The 21,040-nt window shown below is 36.4% G+C and overlaps 1 protein-coding gene across 4 annotated transcripts in view; it reads right to left on the bottom strand.

Moving 5' to 3' along the window:
* PCNX4 (pecanex 4) overlaps nt 1-21,040 on the bottom strand; it is a 43,195-nt gene that overhangs the window by 9,503 nt on the left and 12,652 nt on the right. For 2 of the 4 annotated variants that reach the window (XM_009427893.5, XM_054666621.2), the window contains 8 exons: nt 17,194-17,935; nt 10,432-10,611; nt 9,851-10,338; nt 9,493-9,593; nt 9,252-9,371; nt 6,617-6,980; nt 4,009-4,112; nt 43-1,076 (listed from right to left, as the gene is read on the bottom strand). In XM_009427893.5, the coding sequence (XP_009426168.5) occupies nt 43-1,076; nt 4,009-4,112; nt 6,617-6,980; nt 9,252-9,371; nt 9,493-9,593; nt 9,851-10,338; nt 10,432-10,611; nt 17,194-17,882 (3,080 nt within the window). In that variant the 5' untranslated portion in view covers nt 17,883-17,935. Of the gene's footprint in view, nt 1-42; nt 1,077-4,008; nt 4,113-6,616; nt 6,981-9,251; nt 9,372-9,492; nt 9,594-9,850; nt 10,339-10,431; nt 10,612-17,193; nt 17,936-20,571; nt 20,725-21,040 lie in introns of all 4 variants that reach the window. The other 2 variants (XM_054666622.2, XM_016926938.4) reach the window with 2 other exon arrangements.

Raw genomic sequence — 21,040 nt, 5'->3', positions numbered from 1 at the left:
TTCCAACAATGTTATAACTTACATATGATCAAAATGGATTACCTGAATGCTTTCAGTGCTAGTTGAAACAGTTCTGGCTTTTCTGTGAGCCAGTCCAAAGCAACAGACCAAGGCAAAACACCACTGTAAACTCTCAATATATGACCAGGACTAGGAGCCATATTGTCTATTCCAAATAAACTAAAATAACAAGTCATTACTGTATGAACATAAAAGTCTTTTAAAACTTTGTCCTTGGCAATTTCTTCCAGTACATTTGAGGCCTTCTCTTCTGAATGATAACATTCCAACTGCCTTAGAACAAATTGGTACCAGTCTTCTGGAAATAACGAGCTCATCTCCTTCATTTTGGAACTGGGCATACAGCTAGTCCTCCACTCTGTGGGTAAGCATACTAAGTGAGAATGTGAACAACTGAACTCCATGAGAGGAATATATGGCATGTCCTCTTGTTTTCCTTTGTCAACAGCAGGGTATCCTAATAGAACTGCTTTGTAAAGATCGTTTTCAGGAACAGTGCCTGTAGAATGATCACCAACCCTCTGTGATTCTACTGATCCTGGAATAAACAAATTTGTACCTGGCAAATCTTTCAACTGATGTTTTTCTTCTATTACTTTTTTGATAGTTGGCTCATCATCAAAAATATTATCATCAGACCAGTCATTAAAAGTTTCTGAATTTAAACTGTCTATGTCTTCTGGGGATTTGGGAGGTGGCGAAGTGTTCAAAGCAGGCAACATTAGAGGTGCTTTCCCTTTATTTTCAGTGTTGTGAACATTCTCTTTCATGCCAGGCCTTTTGGAGCAGTATTGAACAAGTATCCACACAAGTACTTTAATGAGGTCACCTTTAAATTCTTTTAAGTTTTCATGAGAATCAATTATGCCTGATAGAACATTCCTGGCATCAGAATACAATTTCACAGGCAAAACAGTACAGGGTGTCAAGACATTTCCAAAGTGTTCATTAAGGGGACATACTCTTGTGTATTCTTGCTCAAAAGCATCTTCAAAAACTTCATCAACTCTGCGAGCTTCTGCAGTATGACAGGATGTTTCCTGCAATTCTAACCCCTAAAGAAGAAATAAAAAGTACTTGAGTTTATAATCATTTATTACATAATATACAGCAACTAGTCATGTAAATGCCCATAGATTCTCATCACAAAAATATGGAAAATGACAAAAACAAATTATTTAACTCAAGAGCAACATCCTGACTTAAAGTTAATGGCACTTAACACATTTGATTCTGGATAGAGATTAAAAATAATGCTACTATTATTTTTTAAAATATTATGGAAATTCTACTAGAAATTGAGCAAATTTATTAGGTATGAATATAATTTTAAAAGACTATAATCATAGTTAAGAGTGAGCCACACAATAAAAACTTTTAAATTATAATCCTGGAGGAGAAAAAAAGCAAAATTAGAATTATACAGTATATACAGTAGTATTATATGCTTTCCATCCCACTTTATGAGACTAATAGCATTATTCAGTGTATGGATGTGCCAGAATTTATCAGTCTCCTGTTCCAGATTTATAACATCAGAATGCAGATTTACTTCTTTGATTACTTTGGTTACTGCTATGTCAGTAGTGCCTAAACCAGTATCTGGTACACAGTGGGTATGCAACAAATATATGCTAAGTGAATGAATATCATCAATATATCCTTACATAAATTTTAAACAACTTTTGATTACCTCCTTAGAAGGAATCACTTGAAAAGGATGTATCAGGTCACTATTTACTATTATAGTTGCTACTGCTTATTTAAATATTGCTTATTTATATATTTTTACAAAGCTGTCAGTGCCTTCAGAACTTGTTTTTAAGTCACAGCTCCACCAGGTGCTGGCAACAACTTGAGCAGGTCACCTACCCTCTCTGAGATTCCTTTTTCCTCTGTTTCAAAGGAAAATAATCCTAGTGTATATGGTTGTGAAGGTTGCATGTTTTGTAAATTTTAAAGTATTAATATAATTGTTAATAGATGGCATGGCCTAACCCAGCTTGTGTCAAAAAAAGACAGACAGAAAAAAAAGAGTACCACCAAAAAGTATATTTTTAAACCACATATGTCACAGAGCACAAAGGATCAATCAACATTATTAGGTATTATTAAACCATATCATTTTTAAACAGAATAAAATTAAGTAATCAAAATGTCCTCAATATTTTTTGTCTTCTGGTATGGGTTAGACTAGAGCAGAGGTTCTCAATCTGTAGGTGAGTCAGCATCACTCGGAGCGCTGTTTGAAATACAGGTTGCTGATCCCACCCCTAGAGTTTCTAACTTAGTAGGTTCAGGGTAGGGCCCAAGAATTTCCACTTCTAACAAGTTCTCAGGAAATATTACTAATACTAGTCAGGGCACTGCATTTTGAGAACCACTGGACTAAAGAGACAGCTTTTTAGTCACTAGCGATTTTATCCAATCTGTGCTAGTACAAAAAATTCACTTACTATTCATTATATAAAACAAAACAAAACAAAACAAAACATTTGTTAAAGGCCTATTCTGTGCCAGGCACTGTTTCAGGGGCTTAGGATGTATTCCCGAATAAAAACAAGAGATCCCTGTGCTTATGACACTACTTATAAAGTGAGGGACATGGGTAATCACCAGTAAAACTAATAAGTAAATTACATAGTTTGTGAGAAGGTATAAGTACTATAAAAATAAGGAAAAAGTAAAGCAAGGCAAGTGGGGGTTAGGAGTGCTGGGATAAGAGTGGGAGTGTAATTTTAAATATGATGGCCATAGGAAATCTCACTGAGGAGGTGACATTTGAGCAAAGACCTGAAAGTGGTGAGGGAGGGAGTTAGGTGATTATATGAAAGTAGAGTGTTTCAGACAGAGGGAATAGCCAGGAGGCTGGAATAGAGTGAGACGGTTAAAGCAATAAAGGCCAAAGAGGGAATAGGAAGCCTGGCCATTTAGAGCCTGGCTTTTACTCTAAATGAAAGAAGAGATCCACTGCAGGGTTTTGACTACAGAAGTGACATGGTTTGACTTAGATTTTAAAGATCATTCTGGCTGACAGTATACTGTAGGGGCACATAGGTGGAAGCAGGATGACCAATTAGGAGGCTATTTCAATTATCCAGGTAAGGGATCAAGGTGGCTGGGACCAAGGTGGTAAAAAGAGATGGGATACAGAATATGGTTTATAGGTGGAGCCCATAGGATTTCTTGTCGGACTGGGCGTGGGAGTATACAAGTAAAAAAGGAGTTAAACATGACTCTAAAATTTTTGGCCTGAACAACCAGAAGGACAGAGTTGTCAGCAAGGACTACTAGGCTCTGGGACACCCTTGTGTTAAAAAGGTCAAAGAAAAGAGAAGGAACCACAAAGTAGAGAAGTAACCCATGAAACAAGTGAAAAGAAGAGAATAGCTGTGTAAAATGCTGCTGATGGTTCGAATAAGACTGGTTCTGAGAGTTGATCACTGGACTTAGCAATGTGCCAGTCACTAGAGACCTTGACAAGAGCAGGTTGGGTGGAGTAGTAGGGTCAAAAACCTAGAGTAAGTTGAAGATAGAATGAAAGAAATTAAATTGGAGATACAATTATAAGCAGCTCTAATAAGGCCATTTTGCTCTTCAAGGAAGGAGACAAATAGGGTATAGCAGGTAGGGGCAGTAGGATTAGAAGACAGTTTTTATTAAGTTGAGAATGCTTAAATGATATAGGAGTTAAAAAAAACATTACTGATTCACACTTTTGAGATGCTCAACTTGACAGAGATAACAAGAATAAGACTGGAAGAAAAGGAAGCAGGTATATTTTGCTACCATGCTCTATTATACAATTAACATTAGTCCACCTATCAACATGTGCTTATTGAAATATACTTTAAAAATCCCTAGGTGTTTTCACAGGTAATTGAAAAGATATTCTTCTTTCAAATTGAGTGTTTGATGTGAACATAACAGGTAAAATTTTACACATGAACTATAAAAATACTACAGATGTTTTAAATGCACACTGACCTTAATGTTAATAGAGCAGTAAGTATAGCCACATTCCAGAATCATTATCCATATTAAACGATCCTGAAAACGGCCCAAGTAATGAGATCCAGGTAGGAGGAGACCTACAACAAATTAGAAAAAAAAAAAAAAAAAAAAGAAAATCATTTTCAAACTTCTTTTATTTTGCCATGTGAATCTTCAAAACTAAAAAGACATCTAGAACTGATTCACGACTCCTACCCTCTCATTAGGTCAAGAACAGAAATAACTATTCACTGTGTATCAGGAGGCATTAAATTAACTCTTTACAAGAGCAGTTGGAACAGATAATCTACAGGTGATACTACATAAAAACTCAAGGATTTTCCAGAAAAACAAATTAGAAGTTGTTGTATACAATCTTAAATACATGTTAATTATATTAGGAAAAGTATTGAGTTTATAAAAGTCAGCTTGACAGTCATGACTTAAAATATTTTTGACATTTTTATACATGGATATAAACATATAAAAAGTGTTTTGTGGTTTAAAAATGTACATAAAATGCTACATACCGTACAAATACTTTTTAAATTTAGTTTTTCTCTAAATACTTTTATTAATGAGATTTGCCCACATCTATGGCAAACAGCTAAAATTTATTATAACTGCTGTCGAAAATACATTGTATCAATTTAACTGAATTTGAGTATTCATTTCCTTATTGATAAACTTTTCAGATGTTTCCAACTTTTCACTGTTGTAAATAATGTTGCAGAAATTATCTTTGTGCAAGTCGGCTTGTACAATATGTGGTTCAGAACAGTGTTAACATACCAGAACCAACTACTATCCTTCAAAAGGTCTGCTTATATGGTTGGTCCTTGCCTGGCATCTGGGAACCCCCTACCTGATAAGACTCTCGTATTGTGTCTAACTGTACAAACAATACAGTACATACAGAACATCTGCTCTCCTTTTGGGATTCTGGAGTATTGGTATGTGCTAGGCAGACAGCGCCTGCATGACCAGCCTGCAGTAAAAGCCCTGGGCATTGAGTCTCAAATGAGTTTCTCTGGCAGTCAACATATCACACATCACAACTTGTTGCCAGGGCATTAAGCACATTCTGTGCAACTCTGTGCAACTCCTGGAGACTTGCACCTGGTCTCTTTTACTCCTTATGATTTTTCCCTTTGCTGATTTTGCTCTGCATCCTTTTGGTGTAATAAATCTTAGCTGTCAGTCCTCCTAGTGAACCATCAAACCTGGGGTAGTCTTGAGGACCCCCCAAAACACATGTACTAGAATTTCTCTAGAACTGGAATCACTAAATCATGGAATCTAAAATTGGAATCCCTGAGCCACGGGATATATACATCTTTATTACAGACTACCATTTAACTCTTCAAAGCAGTTGTACAAATTTACATTTCCTTCCAGAAAGGTCTGAAAGTTCTTGTTCCCCATGCCCTAGCCAATACTTGGTAGTGTCAAATTGTTTACATTTTTGCCACTCTGATGTATGTGAAATATTATTTCATTGCTTTTTTCCCCACCAGAAAATACTTTATAACGCAATTCTTGGTTGAGTATAATTGGTTTGATAATAAAGTATAATTTTTATCTAATTACTATTTCTGATGGGAGTTTAACCCCACAGGTGTTTTAAAAAATAAAACAGCATTACATAATGAAAATTAATTAACACTGGATAAAAGTATTGTAAGTATAGACTATTTTCTATAAGACAAATGACTATTCATAAAACATCTATAGTACAAAGATAAAATATTTTTTTCTCATAAATCATCTCACATAATAATTAAAGTTCAACCTGAAGTAAGCATTTTATTAAAATTCTAATCTTAAATTGTTACTCTGCCTAGAATGAGTTTGTCAGAAAGTTATCTGTCATTTTAAAAACAAGTTTCAGGGGTTAAAGCACATGGCAGGAGATGACACACTAGTGTCATCAACTTATACCTTATCTAAAACCAACCTTGAGAAGTACAATACAGTTAAAATTTACAGTTAGTGTTTGACAAAAGCATTAAAACTCATAACATTAGTTTACTGTCATGAAAAACCTATTATCTTGCTAATAACTGAATAGCATTTCATTTTGGGAGGCTACCTTACCTACTGATCACTGACTGAAGTTTTTATGTTATCTTGTCCAGACTGCTTAAGTCTGTGTAACTCATAAAGTATGAACAAAACTCCATCTGCTCCTCAAGCTGATATTATGTAAAGCTAGTTTTCACTAAACTTTATGAACATATGCTACTGCATTTACTTGACATGAACTCATTATAAATTCATGAAAATCTTCAGGGAAAGGTGTTTCCATGTTTCGATGGTGCATTGTAATCTGAATTTATTCAAGAAAATGTATTTAAAAAATTATAAAATCACCTTAATAAAAATTTCCCTCAGTATTTTTATTTTGTAACTTAATTTAGATGAAAACAAGGAGCAGGAGATAAACTTCTAATTTCATATTTAGTCTTTCTGCCTACACATCAAATTGTTATGGTTGTTATGCTATCTTATGGTTAGAGAAAAAGATTGTTTTCCTGTTTGTTATTTTTTTGTACTTTAAATACATTAGTGAGAAATTCTTGAGCACAACCCATTTACTTACCTAAACTTCCAGCTGCCATTGCAGTCTGCAGTACAGCAGTCAACCTGGGCACCATTTGGTAGTAGTACACTGTATCTGCACACACACAGGCTGTGGTGCCTGCTGCTCCTGGCCAACTCTGAATAGGTCGGGGAAACCCCACCAAGAACACAGGAAGGGTGAAAAGAGGGAGTAAGGGAGAAGAGAGTAGTGTAGAAAAAACTATGATGACCAACACGAATGGAGAAAAGACAATGTTGAGTATACATAAAGTGGCAGTTGTTTTTCGACGTTGTTTTTTCTCTGTCCATGATGTCAAAAGCACAGTCACGGCAAACTGCAATTTAGAGATGAACTGAATCAAACGATCACGTATGATACCAACCTGTAGAAATGTAAAAATTATTTTTATTTATCCTTAGAAGATTTTTCATGAATTTTCAAGATCATATAAGACAGACTATACAGTAATTTTATTATTGCCCCAGTATTTTTGAAGAAATAAATCTTATTCTTTGATTTTTTAATTTTCTCCAACCTCATAATTAATAAACAAGACTATATTTTAAAGTTTGTTCTTAAAAAAAAAACAGTAACACTAAAGAGAGCTGACAGTGTACTAACTATGCTTTAAGGCTGAACCACTGTAGGCCACGAATTAGATAATACAGAAATTGACAAGTTCCTAGAAAGACACAAATTACTAAAACTGGCTCAAGAAGAAATAAAAAATCTGAATAACCTACAAAAAATAAAGAGATTGAATAATTTAAAAACTACCCACAGAGAGAAGCTGAGGCTCAGATGGCTTCAATACTACAAAATATTACATACCACAAAACATTTCAGATACATATTGAATACTACAGAACATTTACGAATAATCAATACCTATCCTTCACCAACTTCTACCAGAAAACAGAAGAGTATGGAACACTTCCTAACTTATTTTAGGGGATCAGGCAATGATATCACAAGGAAAGAAAACTAGATAAACACACCCCTCCGCCCACCTCAGCCTCCCAAAGTGCTGGGATTAAAGGCGTGATCCACCGTGTCTGGCCAGAGAAGGATATGTTCTAAGAAATGTGTTCTGCAGTATCTTGAAGTATTAAACATGGAGTTCCTATATACAACCAGAAATTCCGGTCCTAGGTACGTATACCCAAGATAAATGAAAACATATGTTCACAAATAACGAGACTCATCATTGAGTGAATATTATAGAGCGTACATACACAAACCTAGGTGGTATAGCCTACTACATACCTGGGCTATATGTTATAACCTATTGCTCATAGGCTACAAACCTGTACTGAGTTACAGTACTGAGTTACAGTACTCAATACCATAGGCAACTGTAACACAATGTTAAGTATTTGTGTATCTAAACATTGAAATTGTACAGTAAAAATACATTATAAAAGATAAAAAATGGTATACCTGAATAGAGCACTTACTATGAATGGGACTTGCAGCACTAGAAGTTGCTCTAAGTGAGTGAGTGAGTGGTGAATGAATGTGAAGTCCTAGGACATTACTATACACTACTGTAGATTTTTAAAACACTGTACTCTTAGGTTACTCTAAATTTATTTTTAAAATATTTTTCATTCTTCAATAATAAATTAACTTCAGCTTACTATAACTTTTTTATTTTATACTTTTTTTACTTTTTGACTGTTTTGTAATGACACTTAGCTTAAAACACACTGTACAGCTGCTCAACATTTTTTCTTTATATCCCTATTCTATAAGTTTTTTTCTATTTAAAAATTTTTAACTTCTAAAACTTTTTTGTCGAAAATGAAGATACAAAAACACATATCAGTCTAGGCCTACAGAAGGTCAGATCATTAATATTACTGTCTTCCACCTTCACATCTTGTTCCACTGGAAAGTCTTCAGGGGCAATAACATACATGGAGTTGTCATCTCCTATGATAACAATGCCTTCTTCTGGAATACCTCCTGAAGGACCTGCCTGAGGCTGTTTTACAGTCAACTTTTTTTTTTAATATGTAGGAATATACTCTAAAATAATAAAAAGCACAGTAAATACACAAACCAGTAGTTGCTTATTGTCAAGTATTGCATACTATACACAATTGCATATGCTATACTTTTATATGACTGGCAGCCCAGTAGGTTTGTTTACACCAACATCACCACAAACACGTGAGTAATGAGCTACCCTACAAGGGCTATACCACTAGCTGATAGGAATTTTTCATCTCCATAATAATCTTATGAAACCACCGTTGTATATGTGGTCTGTCATTGACTGAAATGTCCTTATGCAGTGCATGACTGTACTGATACATGCTATAACATGAATGAACCTTGAAAACATAAAAGTGAAAGAAGCCAGATGCAAAAGATCACATGCTGCAGAATTCCATTCATGTGAAATATCTAAAATATGCAAATCCATAAAGACAGAAAGTAGATTAGTAGCTGCTGGGACTACAGTGGGTAGTAGGCGAGATGGAGAGGGGGAATGGGAAATAACAGTTAAGGTTTCTTTTTGGGATGTTGAAAATGTTCTAAAATTAGATTGTGGTGATGACTACAAAACTGAATATACACCACTAAATGGATAAATATTATAGTATGTAAAATATATTTCAGTAAAGCTGTTAAAAGACACATTTACCAGTAAGAGTCTGATTCCTGTATCCAGGCTTCTGTTCCACCATATGTCTGTACTGGAGATCAAGTGTACTGTTGATACAATGACTGTCTCCAATAAAGCATTTTCTGTATTCTGCCATACCTGCAGTATACAAATTATCCATTTTTATCAGGTAGAATTAGATAATCTAAGCAAACTATTAAACAAAATTACAATAAAACTTAGCAATAGGAAAATACTATTAAACACATATTAGGATTACCATTCTAAAGGCTCTTGTGAATCCAATACAGACAGACACTGAGTGGAGCCCTTGTAAGGAACTGTCCAATGAAAGAAATGCTATCATGGCAAAAGGTGATACTAAAACAAAACAAAAAAAGAGAAATTTAATTAAGGCAAAATAGCTCCTTCTACCATATTTTATTCTGGCAAATATACATTTTTTATGAGCACATTTAAGCAATGAACTAAAAAGCCAATAAACAAAAAACCATAACATAAAAGAACAAACACTTGTATATGGTATAATACCACACAAATATGGGAATTCAGTAATATTTTTGAATACTTCCAGGATATGATTTGTAACACAAGGTTAATAGACTTTATCTTCCTACCTAAAGTTAGCAAAATCCGTCTGACAATACCAATCTTCATGAGCCTAGTTTGCTTCTCAAAGAATACAGTCACAGTTTGCACATCCTTCGGATAAAAGGGATTTCGGAAAATTCCAATGATATATACGCTCTGAATTTCTCTAAGTATCCACAGTATTATAAGTAATATCATCAAACCATAGCCCACAGTAGCCTGGGAATTGCTTTTAGAAATCTGTGAGAAGCCAGCAAAGTGATGAAGCAAACTAGTTTCTAAAAGAGCCAAGACTAATATAATGATGTAGAAAAGGCATTCCTTCCATGAAAAATGTTTTTCTGGACCACTGGGTAAATCCTTAGATTTGGTTCCAATTTTGTGACCCATATCACTTAAGTTCAGACTCAGCAAGAAACCAAATCCAGTCATGAAAAGAACCACACCAACAGTGCTTGGAATGAAATATGATGCTATAGCTGTTCCAGCAGACATGATGAACATTACTAATAACCTGTACAGAAAAAAAAAGAAAAAAATATTTACTTGAAAAGAAAAATGTTCTTTAAGAATGTTACATATAACATCAATATTTAAAAATAAATACCGTAAGTGGGTTGACACAGATGAGCCTCCAAGGCCGAACTCTAAAACCTGCTCCATTGCCCATAAGAAAAGTGCATCGGGTGGGGGCAGAGTCCCAAGTGCCCACAGAAAGGGTAAAAATACAAACAAGATGTGTAAAATCTGATTCATGTGTTCTAGAGCTGGCATATTTACCATAAACCTATATAAAAAAAAGAACATTTAAATCACACGAAATATATAGAAGAGGATCTTTTAAGAAAAAGCAAAGCAACACAGAATAACAACACACTCCCTTCCAAAAAAAAAACCACACACACACACCACAGAAAAGTCTTAGTCCCAACTTACAAATGATCAATACATACAAATTGTGACAAGTGTCCTTCTACATCAGCAACTACCCCTATACAATTGTGTACAAGCTTAGCATTTAGAGAATATGTTAATTCAAATGTGCAAAGGAGGAGGAAGTAATTAAAAGCCATCACTGAGTAGTAAGAAAATTGAATACAGGAATTTGTAAAACTGAACAACTGAGGCCAGAGCAAAAACATTTCTCCCCTAAATGTCTAAACTACTACATTGGCTGAAATTCTACCAATGATTCTTCAGAGTTTTAAAATTTTATAATTTAAAATTTCAAGTAACTTTGGAAAGTCAAAGCCTTACTCACATTCATACATTAGCAGCTAAGAAAGAGGGAAAGCCCTTCTCTTCCTCTTTGTCTTGTACTGTCCCGCTCCCAGGACCCAGAATTTAACATTAGAACGGTTAATATCAGAAATGAGCAACTCAGGTTATGACTGTATCTCTGCAGCTTAACCTAAGAACTTAACTAGCATTTACAACACTTCCATTTTGTATAAGCAGTGGTATGAATCTGAGAACACAAACTTGCACATGACAATCTCCTCATAAAGTAGTGACTACTTCTACCTTAAGTGGAGAAACTCAAACTTGGCACAGCACTTAACAGTTAAATGTACCATCATCAAACTGCTTCAAATAATTTAATTTTAAAGCACAGAGTACAAACATTATCAATATATTACAAAATTTTTAAAAATAATGCTAGTAAACACTGTGTCCAGAGACCAATAAGGTCAGAGTACTTCTGGGGTTCCAAAGATAACATTCAAAAGAGACAACTAAATCCCAAAACTTACAGCATAATTGTACTTGAATACCCAAACTACGGGAAATCCAAGTTGAGGAGAAAGACAATTTCTGGGGCCGGGCGCAGTGGCTCACACCTGTAATCCCAGCACTTTGGGAGGCCAAGGCGGGCCGATCACCAGAGGTCAGGAGTTCGAGACCAGCCTGGCCAACATGGTGAAACCCCATCGCTACTAAAAATACAAAAATTAGCTGGGTGTGGTGGTGGGTGCCTGTAATCCCAGCTACCAGGGAGGCTGAGGCAGGAGAAACGCTTGAACCTGGGAAGCGGAGGTTCCAGTGAACCGAGATTGCGCGATTGCACTCCAGCCTGGGCAACAAGAGCGAAACTCCGTTTCAAAATAGTAGTAGTAGTAATAATAATAAGACAATTTCTGAAATAATTATCCACTTAAGAATATGTTGACAGCCCCAAAGCAAATGTATAGCAATTATGGATATAATATAGTAACGGCATTTTATGTTTGCTCACATAGATGTCAGGACTATGCCAACTAATGTGCTCTGCCTCATAATGTATGCCCTTCAAATTTGTTTTGTTTTTGAGACGGAGTCTTGCTCTGTCCCCAGGATGGAGTGCAGTGGCGCAATCTCGGCTCACTGCAACGTCTGCCTCCCGGGTTCAAGTGATTCTCCTGCCTCAGCCCCCCAGTAGCTGGGACTACAGGCACACGCCACCATGCCCAGCTAATTTTTGTATTTTTAGTAGAGATGGGGTTTCACCATGTTGGCCAGGATGGTCTCGATGTCTTGACCTCGTTATCCGCCCGCCTCGGCCTCCCAAAGTGCTGGGATTATAGGCGTGAGCCACCGCGCCTGGACCAAATTTTTATGAGCAGAGAATTAATGAGCACAACATTAACAATGTGATGCTAAATTAGAGGACAATACTTTGTTAAAATAAAATTCATTTCATTTTGAGTAGAAACCATTCAAGTAACAAAAAATCAAGAAAATCAAACCACACATAAATAGTAAGCCGCAGGAAGGTCAAGGAAAACATGTAGATTGGTACACTTTTTTTTTCCCCCAAGACAACACTCCTCTATCAAGGATAGGATAATTTGTGTAAAAATAATGTATGCTCATAAAACCTTTTATCAAAACTAGATTCTACCCCTAAATCTCTTTTGGTCCTTTAACAATAAGCAATGGCAAAGTAAAGTATTCGTATACAAGGATAACATAATTGAAGTAATCAAACATTGTGATTATTCTCCTGTATATAGGACTTAGCTCCAAATGGATCATTATTGTGGTTAATTCTTTAATATGGAAAAACATTTAAATTATAATACTTCTGATAATTTAAATTCTAATACTTCTGATAATGTAATAGAAATTTTCTAAGGTAAAAAAAAATCTCAGTTTTTAAGATGAAAACTTAGTTTGGAACCTAACAGCTATAAAAATGTTTCAAATTCTGCACACTCACTAAGATCCACATGCCAAGAAAAAAGATGTTTTCTACAGTGGCTAAGACGATATAAATGTGTATCATTCATTCAAACAATTCCTGAGTGTCTGAGCTAAGCATTGTAGATTTAATGTCTGCCTTTGATAAAAATTAAAATGCACAGAAGAAGTCATTTAAAAGTATTATTATACAACTGTACTAGGTAAAGAATGGGGAAGGAAAATATTACTACACTGCGGGGTTCGCCTCTTCTGCTCCCTTTCATATCTTCTGAAATTAAGAAACAATTTATCTGACAACTGTCCAAATTTGAAGAGTCCATGCATTTCATACATCATTTGGCGGCAGTATCACACCTATTGTCTAGAGATGATCTCAATTCTATTATTTCCTTAATCAAAAGTGAAACTGGAGGTGATTTTTCTGGATAAACTAGTCATTTTCTTCTTTAAAAATAGATGTGGGGACTGGCTTTGTCTTTTTAGTTACAGATAAACAAAAACAAAAAACTCTTTGTAATCTTAAACATTATCAAATCTTAAACATTAAAACTATATATTAAATCCAACAAGATTTTAGTAAAAAACCTTTTATGTACTTTTAGAAATGAATAATGCAGAATGTCAGGAAAACCAAATTAAAAGATTCTTTTTTAAAATTAAAGAACCTAGGACATCATTTTGAATCCAAAGATTACATCAGGCATTCAATTTCTGATCTCAGAAATGGGATACGGAGACAGTAACTCAAGAATTTGTATTCTGAAAATAACCACCTTATAAATTTAAATATTTTAAAGGCAATCACGTGTATACACACATTTAAACTCAATTTAAATGCTAACTTTTCAAAATCAAGTATTTAACTGGAATATATTTTATAGTCAGTAAATGGTAGAGGTATTTAAAAACCAATTATAAATGGATTTCCTGTTGATTAATCCTCCCCTTACGTTTTTGATTAGGTGAAGAATTACATGGGCATTACATTGTCCTCTGGTTCATAAATGTAGTGTAACTAGAAGAGACTAAAAGTTAAGAAACTGCAAACAGACACCCAAGGAGAGGTCACTTTCAGTGCCCAAACTGACTAAATATTTTTAAATGCCTTGTCTTAATCAGCTTGGGCTGCCATAACAAAATATCATAGACTGAGTGGCTTAAACAACAGAAATTTATTTTCTAACAGTTCTGGGGGCTACAAAAGTACAAGATCAGGCTGCCAGTATAGTCAGGTTCTGGTGAGGACTCTCTTCCTGGCTTACACATGGCTGCCTTTTTGCTGTGTCTTTATGTGGCAAAAAGAGAGACATCAAGCTCTTTGGCATCTCTCCTAAGGGCACTAATCCTATCAGACTAGGGTCTCACCTTCATAAACTACCTCCCAGAGGCCCATCTCCAAATACCAACACATTGGGGGTTAGGGCTTCAACATAAACATTTTTGAGGGAACACAATTAGTCTATAACATTCCATCCCTGGCCCCTCAAAACTCATGTCCTTTCCAAATTCAAATGCAAAAGACATTCATTCCATCCCCATATCCCCCAAAGTCTTCACTCATTCTAGCATTAACTCTGATGGCTAAAATTCAAAGTCTCATCTAAATCAGATATGGATGAAACCTAGGTACAATCCATCCTGAGGCAAAATTCCTCTCCAGCTGTGAATCTGTGAAACCAGATGAGTTATGTGCTTCCAAAATCTAAGGGTAGGGCAGGTATAGAAGAGACATCCCCACTCCGATAGGAGAAACAGGAAAAAAAGGGTGATGATCCCAAGGAAGTCAAAACCTAGCAAGGCAAATTCCATTAGATCTTAGAGCTTGAGAATAATTCTGTTTGGTTCCATACTCTGCCCACCAGGCCACTGGGGTGGCAGGTCACCGCCAGTGCTCTAGGTGAGGGTCCTGCTTCTGTGGCTCTGAAGTTCAGTTCTGCTCCCGAGGCTTTGGGTAGAGGCTAGCTGACTTGATGAAACAGGTGGTAGCCCTCAAGACCCTTAAATCACCTTTGGCATAATTTTCCCCTTTTCTTGAAGAATACTGCACTTTTGTAGCTGAACAGTTCTATCATTACATCCCGTCAAATCCAAGAAGTTCAACTGTCGGCCTTCATTACTTCCTGTCTCCAACCACTTCAATTCAAACTGGCAGTGTTTCTACTCACATAATGCCAAAAGCTCTTTACTGAGGGACAGTCCAGCCCCACACTTTAGGTGTTCTCTTCAGAATATGCTTTCTCATGTTTTACAATATGGATAATCCAGGCTGAAAATTTTCCAAATCTTCAAGTTCTGGTTCCTTCTCTTGCTTAACAATCCCTTCTTCAATCCATCTCTCTCCTTTCACATTTTACTAGAAACAGGAGAAGCCAACTGCTCCTTTCAACACTGCTTTGAACTCTCCTTACATAGGTATCCAACTTCATGGCTCCACAAAACACTAGGACACAGTTCAGCTAAGTTCTTTGACACTTTGTAACAAAGACTGCCTTTCCTCTGGGTTCAGGGGACTTCAGACTTCATCAGAATCACCCTTAATGTCCATATTTCTAGCATGCACATCAAAACCCTTGGCTGGGCGTGATGGCTCAAGCCTGTAATCCCAGAACTTTGGGAGGCCGAGGCGGGTGGATCACTTGAGGTCAGGACTTTGGGACCAGCCTGGCCAACATGGCGAAACCCTGTCTCTATTTAAAAATATAAAAATTAGCCGGGCATGGTGGCGCATGTCTGTAATTCCAGCTACTCAGGAGGCTCAGGGAGGAGTATCACTTGAAGCCAGGAGGCGGAGGTTGCAGTGGGCCAAGATTGTGCCACTGCACTCCAGCCTGGGCAACAGAGTGAAGACTCCATCTCAAACAAAACAAAACAAAGAAACAAACAAAAAAACCTCTTTCAGCCTCTACCCATTACCAACAGTTACAAAGCCATTTCCACATTTTTAGGTATTTGGTACAAAGGCATCCCACTTCTTGGTAGCAAAATCTTAATCAGCATGGGCTGCCATAAAAAATTGCCATGAGCTGAGTGGCTTAAACAACATCAATTTACTTTCTCACAGTTCTGAAGGCCGGAAGACCAAGATCAGGCTGCCAGTATGGTCAGGTTTTGATGAGAGCTCTCTTCTTTGACTTGCAGGTGGCCACATTTTTGCTGTGTCCTTAGATGGCACAGAGAGGGACAGATCAAGCTCTCTGGTACCTCTTCTCATAAGGGGACTAGTCCCATCATACCAAGGACCCACCTTCATGACCTAATTACCTCCCAAAGGCCTCATCTCAAAATACCATCACATTGGGGTTTAAGACTGTAATATATGAATTCTGGAGAGACACAAATATTCAGTCCATAACATGCTGAACATTTCTACCTGGACACTAACCTAAGAAAAGAAAGCTGCAATCTATGGAGACGAAGAAAGAAAAGTCAAACTTGAAAAGGCAAGTAAAAGGGGTTATCAAACAATTTTGTGAACAATTATGTCTGTTAAAAAAAACTGTTTTCTACTTTTCTTCTGTAACAAGTTGGTTTTTAAAAAATCAATATATATCACACTCTGGGGACTGTGGTGGGGAGGGGGGAGGGATAGCATTGGGAGATATACCTAATGCTAGATGACGAGTTAGTGGGTGCAGCGCACCAGCATGGCACATGTATACATATGTAACTAACCTGCACAATGTGCACATGTACCCTAAAACTTAAAGTATAATTAAAAAAAAAAAAAACATAAAAAAATCAATATTACTTCTACTATTGTTGCTATCACAAAATTAGAAATAAATTTTGTATTTGTCTTAAATTCATTCAATCTGTATATAATATTTATATGCATAAATTTTAATTTCTTCTTTCCCCCCACAGGAAAGTTCCATCTCCTTACACAGGTTTCAACCAGGCTATCTTAAAAACTCAAAGCTCCTTATTTAAAGTGAAACACAAAATTGAAAAGTTCCTTATCTCAAAAAGGGTTTTTAAAAAAAACTCTTTAATAAGTTTTAACTATTGCTTTAGTATGTTTTACAGAGATTAATCCTAAAAGAATAATTATCAAAATAACCTGTCACCCAATGGTTTGATGATTTTTAATCCATGGATTCATTTTTTTGTAACACTAAAAGGAAAGCTCTCTTACTCTGTATACTTAAAAACAAAGTTAGTTACAAAGTATTTGGTAGGTTTTTACCTGTGTGCCAGATCCACAGAAACAAAGAAAAAAATATAAAGAGGTCTCATAAGAGGAATAATTTCATAAGTATCCTGTGTTTGGAAAGTCGCAGTCTCTGTAGCTGTGTTTACAATTAAAGAATATTCTGCTATACATAATGTCATCCATCCAAAGAAGAATAGTAGAGCAGTGCCTCCTGTACTGCCATACAGCAAGGTTATTCTATTTGGGAGCAGATACCATGTTCCAAGACCACACGCTAATCCAGCAAGAACAGAATGAAAAACTGTATTGGCTATATATTTCTTGCCAGGAATGAGAAATTTGACAGTCTCAGCACCAGTACAACTGGTAAATTCATGCTCATCCTCCTCTGCTAAGATATCCGTGGTTAGTATTCTTTCTACTGTTGCTGATTTGTTTTTGGCGTATAAACTTGTGAACTGGATGACAAATGCAGTAAAAAGCATTAATCCACCTGAAAGTGCTGCTGTATAATAGTCTTTCAGGATGCCTAACTGGTACAAAAGTGTTCCGACTCCACCCCAAACCCATGGCATTAGAAAAAGAATAATTTGATTAACATATATGTAAGGAGGGGCACAGTAGCCTAATTTGAATCGAGGGCCTCCAAGAACAGTCTGTGGAAAGCGCTTCAGAAAGAAGTCCTGCTTGTAATCATTCAGTAGAGGCACATCTGGACTCATCCTCACTCGGGATTATTCTGAAAGTCACATGCTTTTCTGTAACACAGCAGTTTCTAAAAAATAAAAATTAAAAGAAGTCACTGTTTGAAAATGTCATATTTAAAACCTATGAGGAAAAACCTCACATTACTATTTCATCTCCTCACTTCCTTCAAGGGTAGGATTTATAACTGTACTTCTCAGACCCCTTTCTGGCACATACTTGACACTAAGTTGCTAGTTTTTATAAACAAAACCAATATGCTCAGTTATTTTATTTTTTGAGAGAGGGTATCACTCTGTCACCCAAGCTGGAGTGTACTCTGATCACAGCTCACTGCAGCCTTGACCTCCCAAGCTCAAGTGATCCTCCCACCTTAGCCTCCTGAGTAGCTGGGACTATAGGCACATGCCCCTATGCCTGGCTAATTTTTTATTTTTTGTAGAGATGGGGTTTTGCCATGTTATCCAGGCTGGTCTTGAGTATCTGGGCTCAAGTGTTCCTCCTGCCTTGCCTCCCAAAGTGCTGGGATTACAGGCATGAGCCACTGTGCTCAGCCTTGTTTTTTATTTTTTTAAAAATCATATTCTTTATTAATTTATAATCTAACCTTTGGAATTAGACTTTAACTCACATATTTAAATTCTGAGGTCAACAGAACGTTCAAAATGCCAATACTTTCAACTCAAATCAATTTAGGCTACTTTTATTCAATAGCCATATAAATCTAAGTATAAAATAATATAGGTTATCTTCAGTTCAACTTTTCCCTATTCCTTGCAACTTATTCTGAAAAACAGTTACCTTACACAAAACCAGCTAGCAAAGTATTACTTTGTGGATCATGTTAGGCTAGAAAGGAAAAATTAAATTTAAAGCCATCTTAAAATAGCCTTTCTTCCAGTCAGTTTAAAAATAATCTTTCCTCTATTCAGTTCTACCTAACCAATATCAATTCTGGAGAGAAATTTGGGGCAGCATGCAAAGTTTGGGGGTCACCTTTAAGAATTAGTACCTTAGATCACCTCTTTGTTATACCTCTATGGAGTTTTTAAAATTGTAAACATCTATCTTCTTACATCTTCCAGTCATTGGTCTTAGTTCCGCATAGAATGAATCACAGCTTTTACTCACATGAGAGCCCTGCAAGTACAGCTGGCCCTCCGTGTCTGTGGATTCTGCATTCATGGATTCAACCAACCACAGACAGAAAATAGTCAGGAAAATAACTGTATCTGTACTGAACATGTACAGATTTTTTTCCCATTATTATTCCCTAAATAATAAAGTATAGCTATTTATATAGCATTTACATAGTATTAGGTATTTTAAGTAATTTAGAGATGATTTAAAGTACAGGGAGGAAGTGCGTAGGTTATACGCATATATGATACCATTTTATATCAGAGACTTGAACATCCTTGGATTTTGGTATATGAGGGAGGTCCTGGAATCTCTTCTTCACAGATACCAAGGGATGACTATACTCACAAAATAACAGAACTACAGGGCCAAATCGAACCTTAGTGGTCTACGGGTCAATCTTAGGGAATGGAAAGAGTGCCTCCTTCCCCTCCGTACGAGCTTGTCTCCTGCACTGACGTCAGGCTCAGTGTACGATATTCCACTGTAATTGTCTTATAGAAGCCAATGGGTAAGGAAGGTCACACTCCTGTGGGAGGGGATAAGCATTCTGACACAAGTTATCTATGGAAGATGCCATCAGACAGGAAAATGAACTTGGAGGGATAGACTGGATTTTGAAGAATGTGGATGTGCCTGAAATTTCCCCAAGGAGTTAGGTAAAAGTTGGCCCTTCTGGCTCTACTGAGATAACTTGGAAACAAGGTAGGGTGGCTTGCTGGGAAGGAAAGTAAAGATACTTTATAAACCAGATTATCTATCTGAATGTTAGTATCCCTATTCATTTCCCTTTTAGTATTTCTGGGTCTTTTGTAAAGTTTTGTTTAAATGTTTTCATTCATTTGATGAAATCATCTATGATTATATTCCAAACAGTGCAGTACCTGAAGTGTTATTATTGTAGAAACATGGAAAGCTGCCCATGATATACTGAAAAATAAACACACTACTGATTCCATTTGTATCCAAAAAAAAGAGTACACACACCTATATATATAGATGGCTGTATATGGTTTGCGTATGTATAAAAAGTTTCGGAAGGAATATTAACTAAGCTATGTGTATTTTATCTGTAACATTTAACATCTCTTCAAATTACCAAATGTCCTCCAGAACTGTCAACCTCACACACCCTGTAAATACATTCTGTGTTTTTCTTGCTGGGTACCACTGAGCTCATGCTCTCTCCTTTGCCTAGGATGATGTCCTCTCCTCCCTTCCCTAATTGGTAACTTTAAATAACTTTTAAGACATTTCTGAAAATTTTGCAGAGCAGTTTGGTCTAGCTGAGTATCTCTTCTCTCTGTATTCCAAAACCACTGCTTGTTCTACATACTACAGGTTAGGCATCACAAATCTGAATATCCAAAATTCTCCAAAAGCTGAAACTTTTTAAGTGCCAACATGATGCCCAAAGGAGATGCTTAGTAGGGCATTTCTGATTTTTGGATTTCAAATGCATAATTGGTATAATGCAAACATTCCAAAATCTGGGGAAAAAACCCCAAATCCAAAACACTTCTGGTCTCAAGAATTTTGAATAAAGGATACTCAACCTATACTCACCTTGTAACACGTATTAGTATACGGCATTTCTCTGAGTAACTTCTACTAATAATATGTTATTTGGCATAGGGGCTGATACGGTTTGGCTGTTTCCCCACCCAAATCTCATCTTGAATTGTAGCTCCCATAATTCCCATGTGTTGTCGGAGGGACCTGGTGGGAGATAATTGAATCATGGGGGTGGTTTCCCCCGTACTGTTCTTGTGGTAGTGAATAAGTCTCACGAGACCTGATGGTTTTATAAGGGGAAACCCCTTCCACTCGGTTCTGATTTTCTCTCGTCTGCTGCCATGTAAAACATGCCTTTCACCTTCCACCATGATCATGAGGCCTCCTCAGCCATGAGAAATTGTGAGTACATTAAACCTCTTTTTCTTTATAAATTACCCAGTCTTGGGTATGTCTTTATCAGCAGTGTGAAAACAGATGAATACAGAGGCCACATCTTGAGATTCTTGATTCACCATAT

The sequence above is a fragment of the Pan troglodytes genome, chromosome 15, assembly GCF_028858775.2.
Source record: "Pan troglodytes isolate AG18354 chromosome 15, NHGRI_mPanTro3-v2.0_pri, whole genome shotgun sequence".
Taxonomy (NCBI): Eukaryota; Metazoa; Chordata; class Mammalia; order Primates; family Hominidae; genus Pan; species Pan troglodytes.
This window is presented reverse-complemented; position numbering and strand designations above follow the sequence as displayed.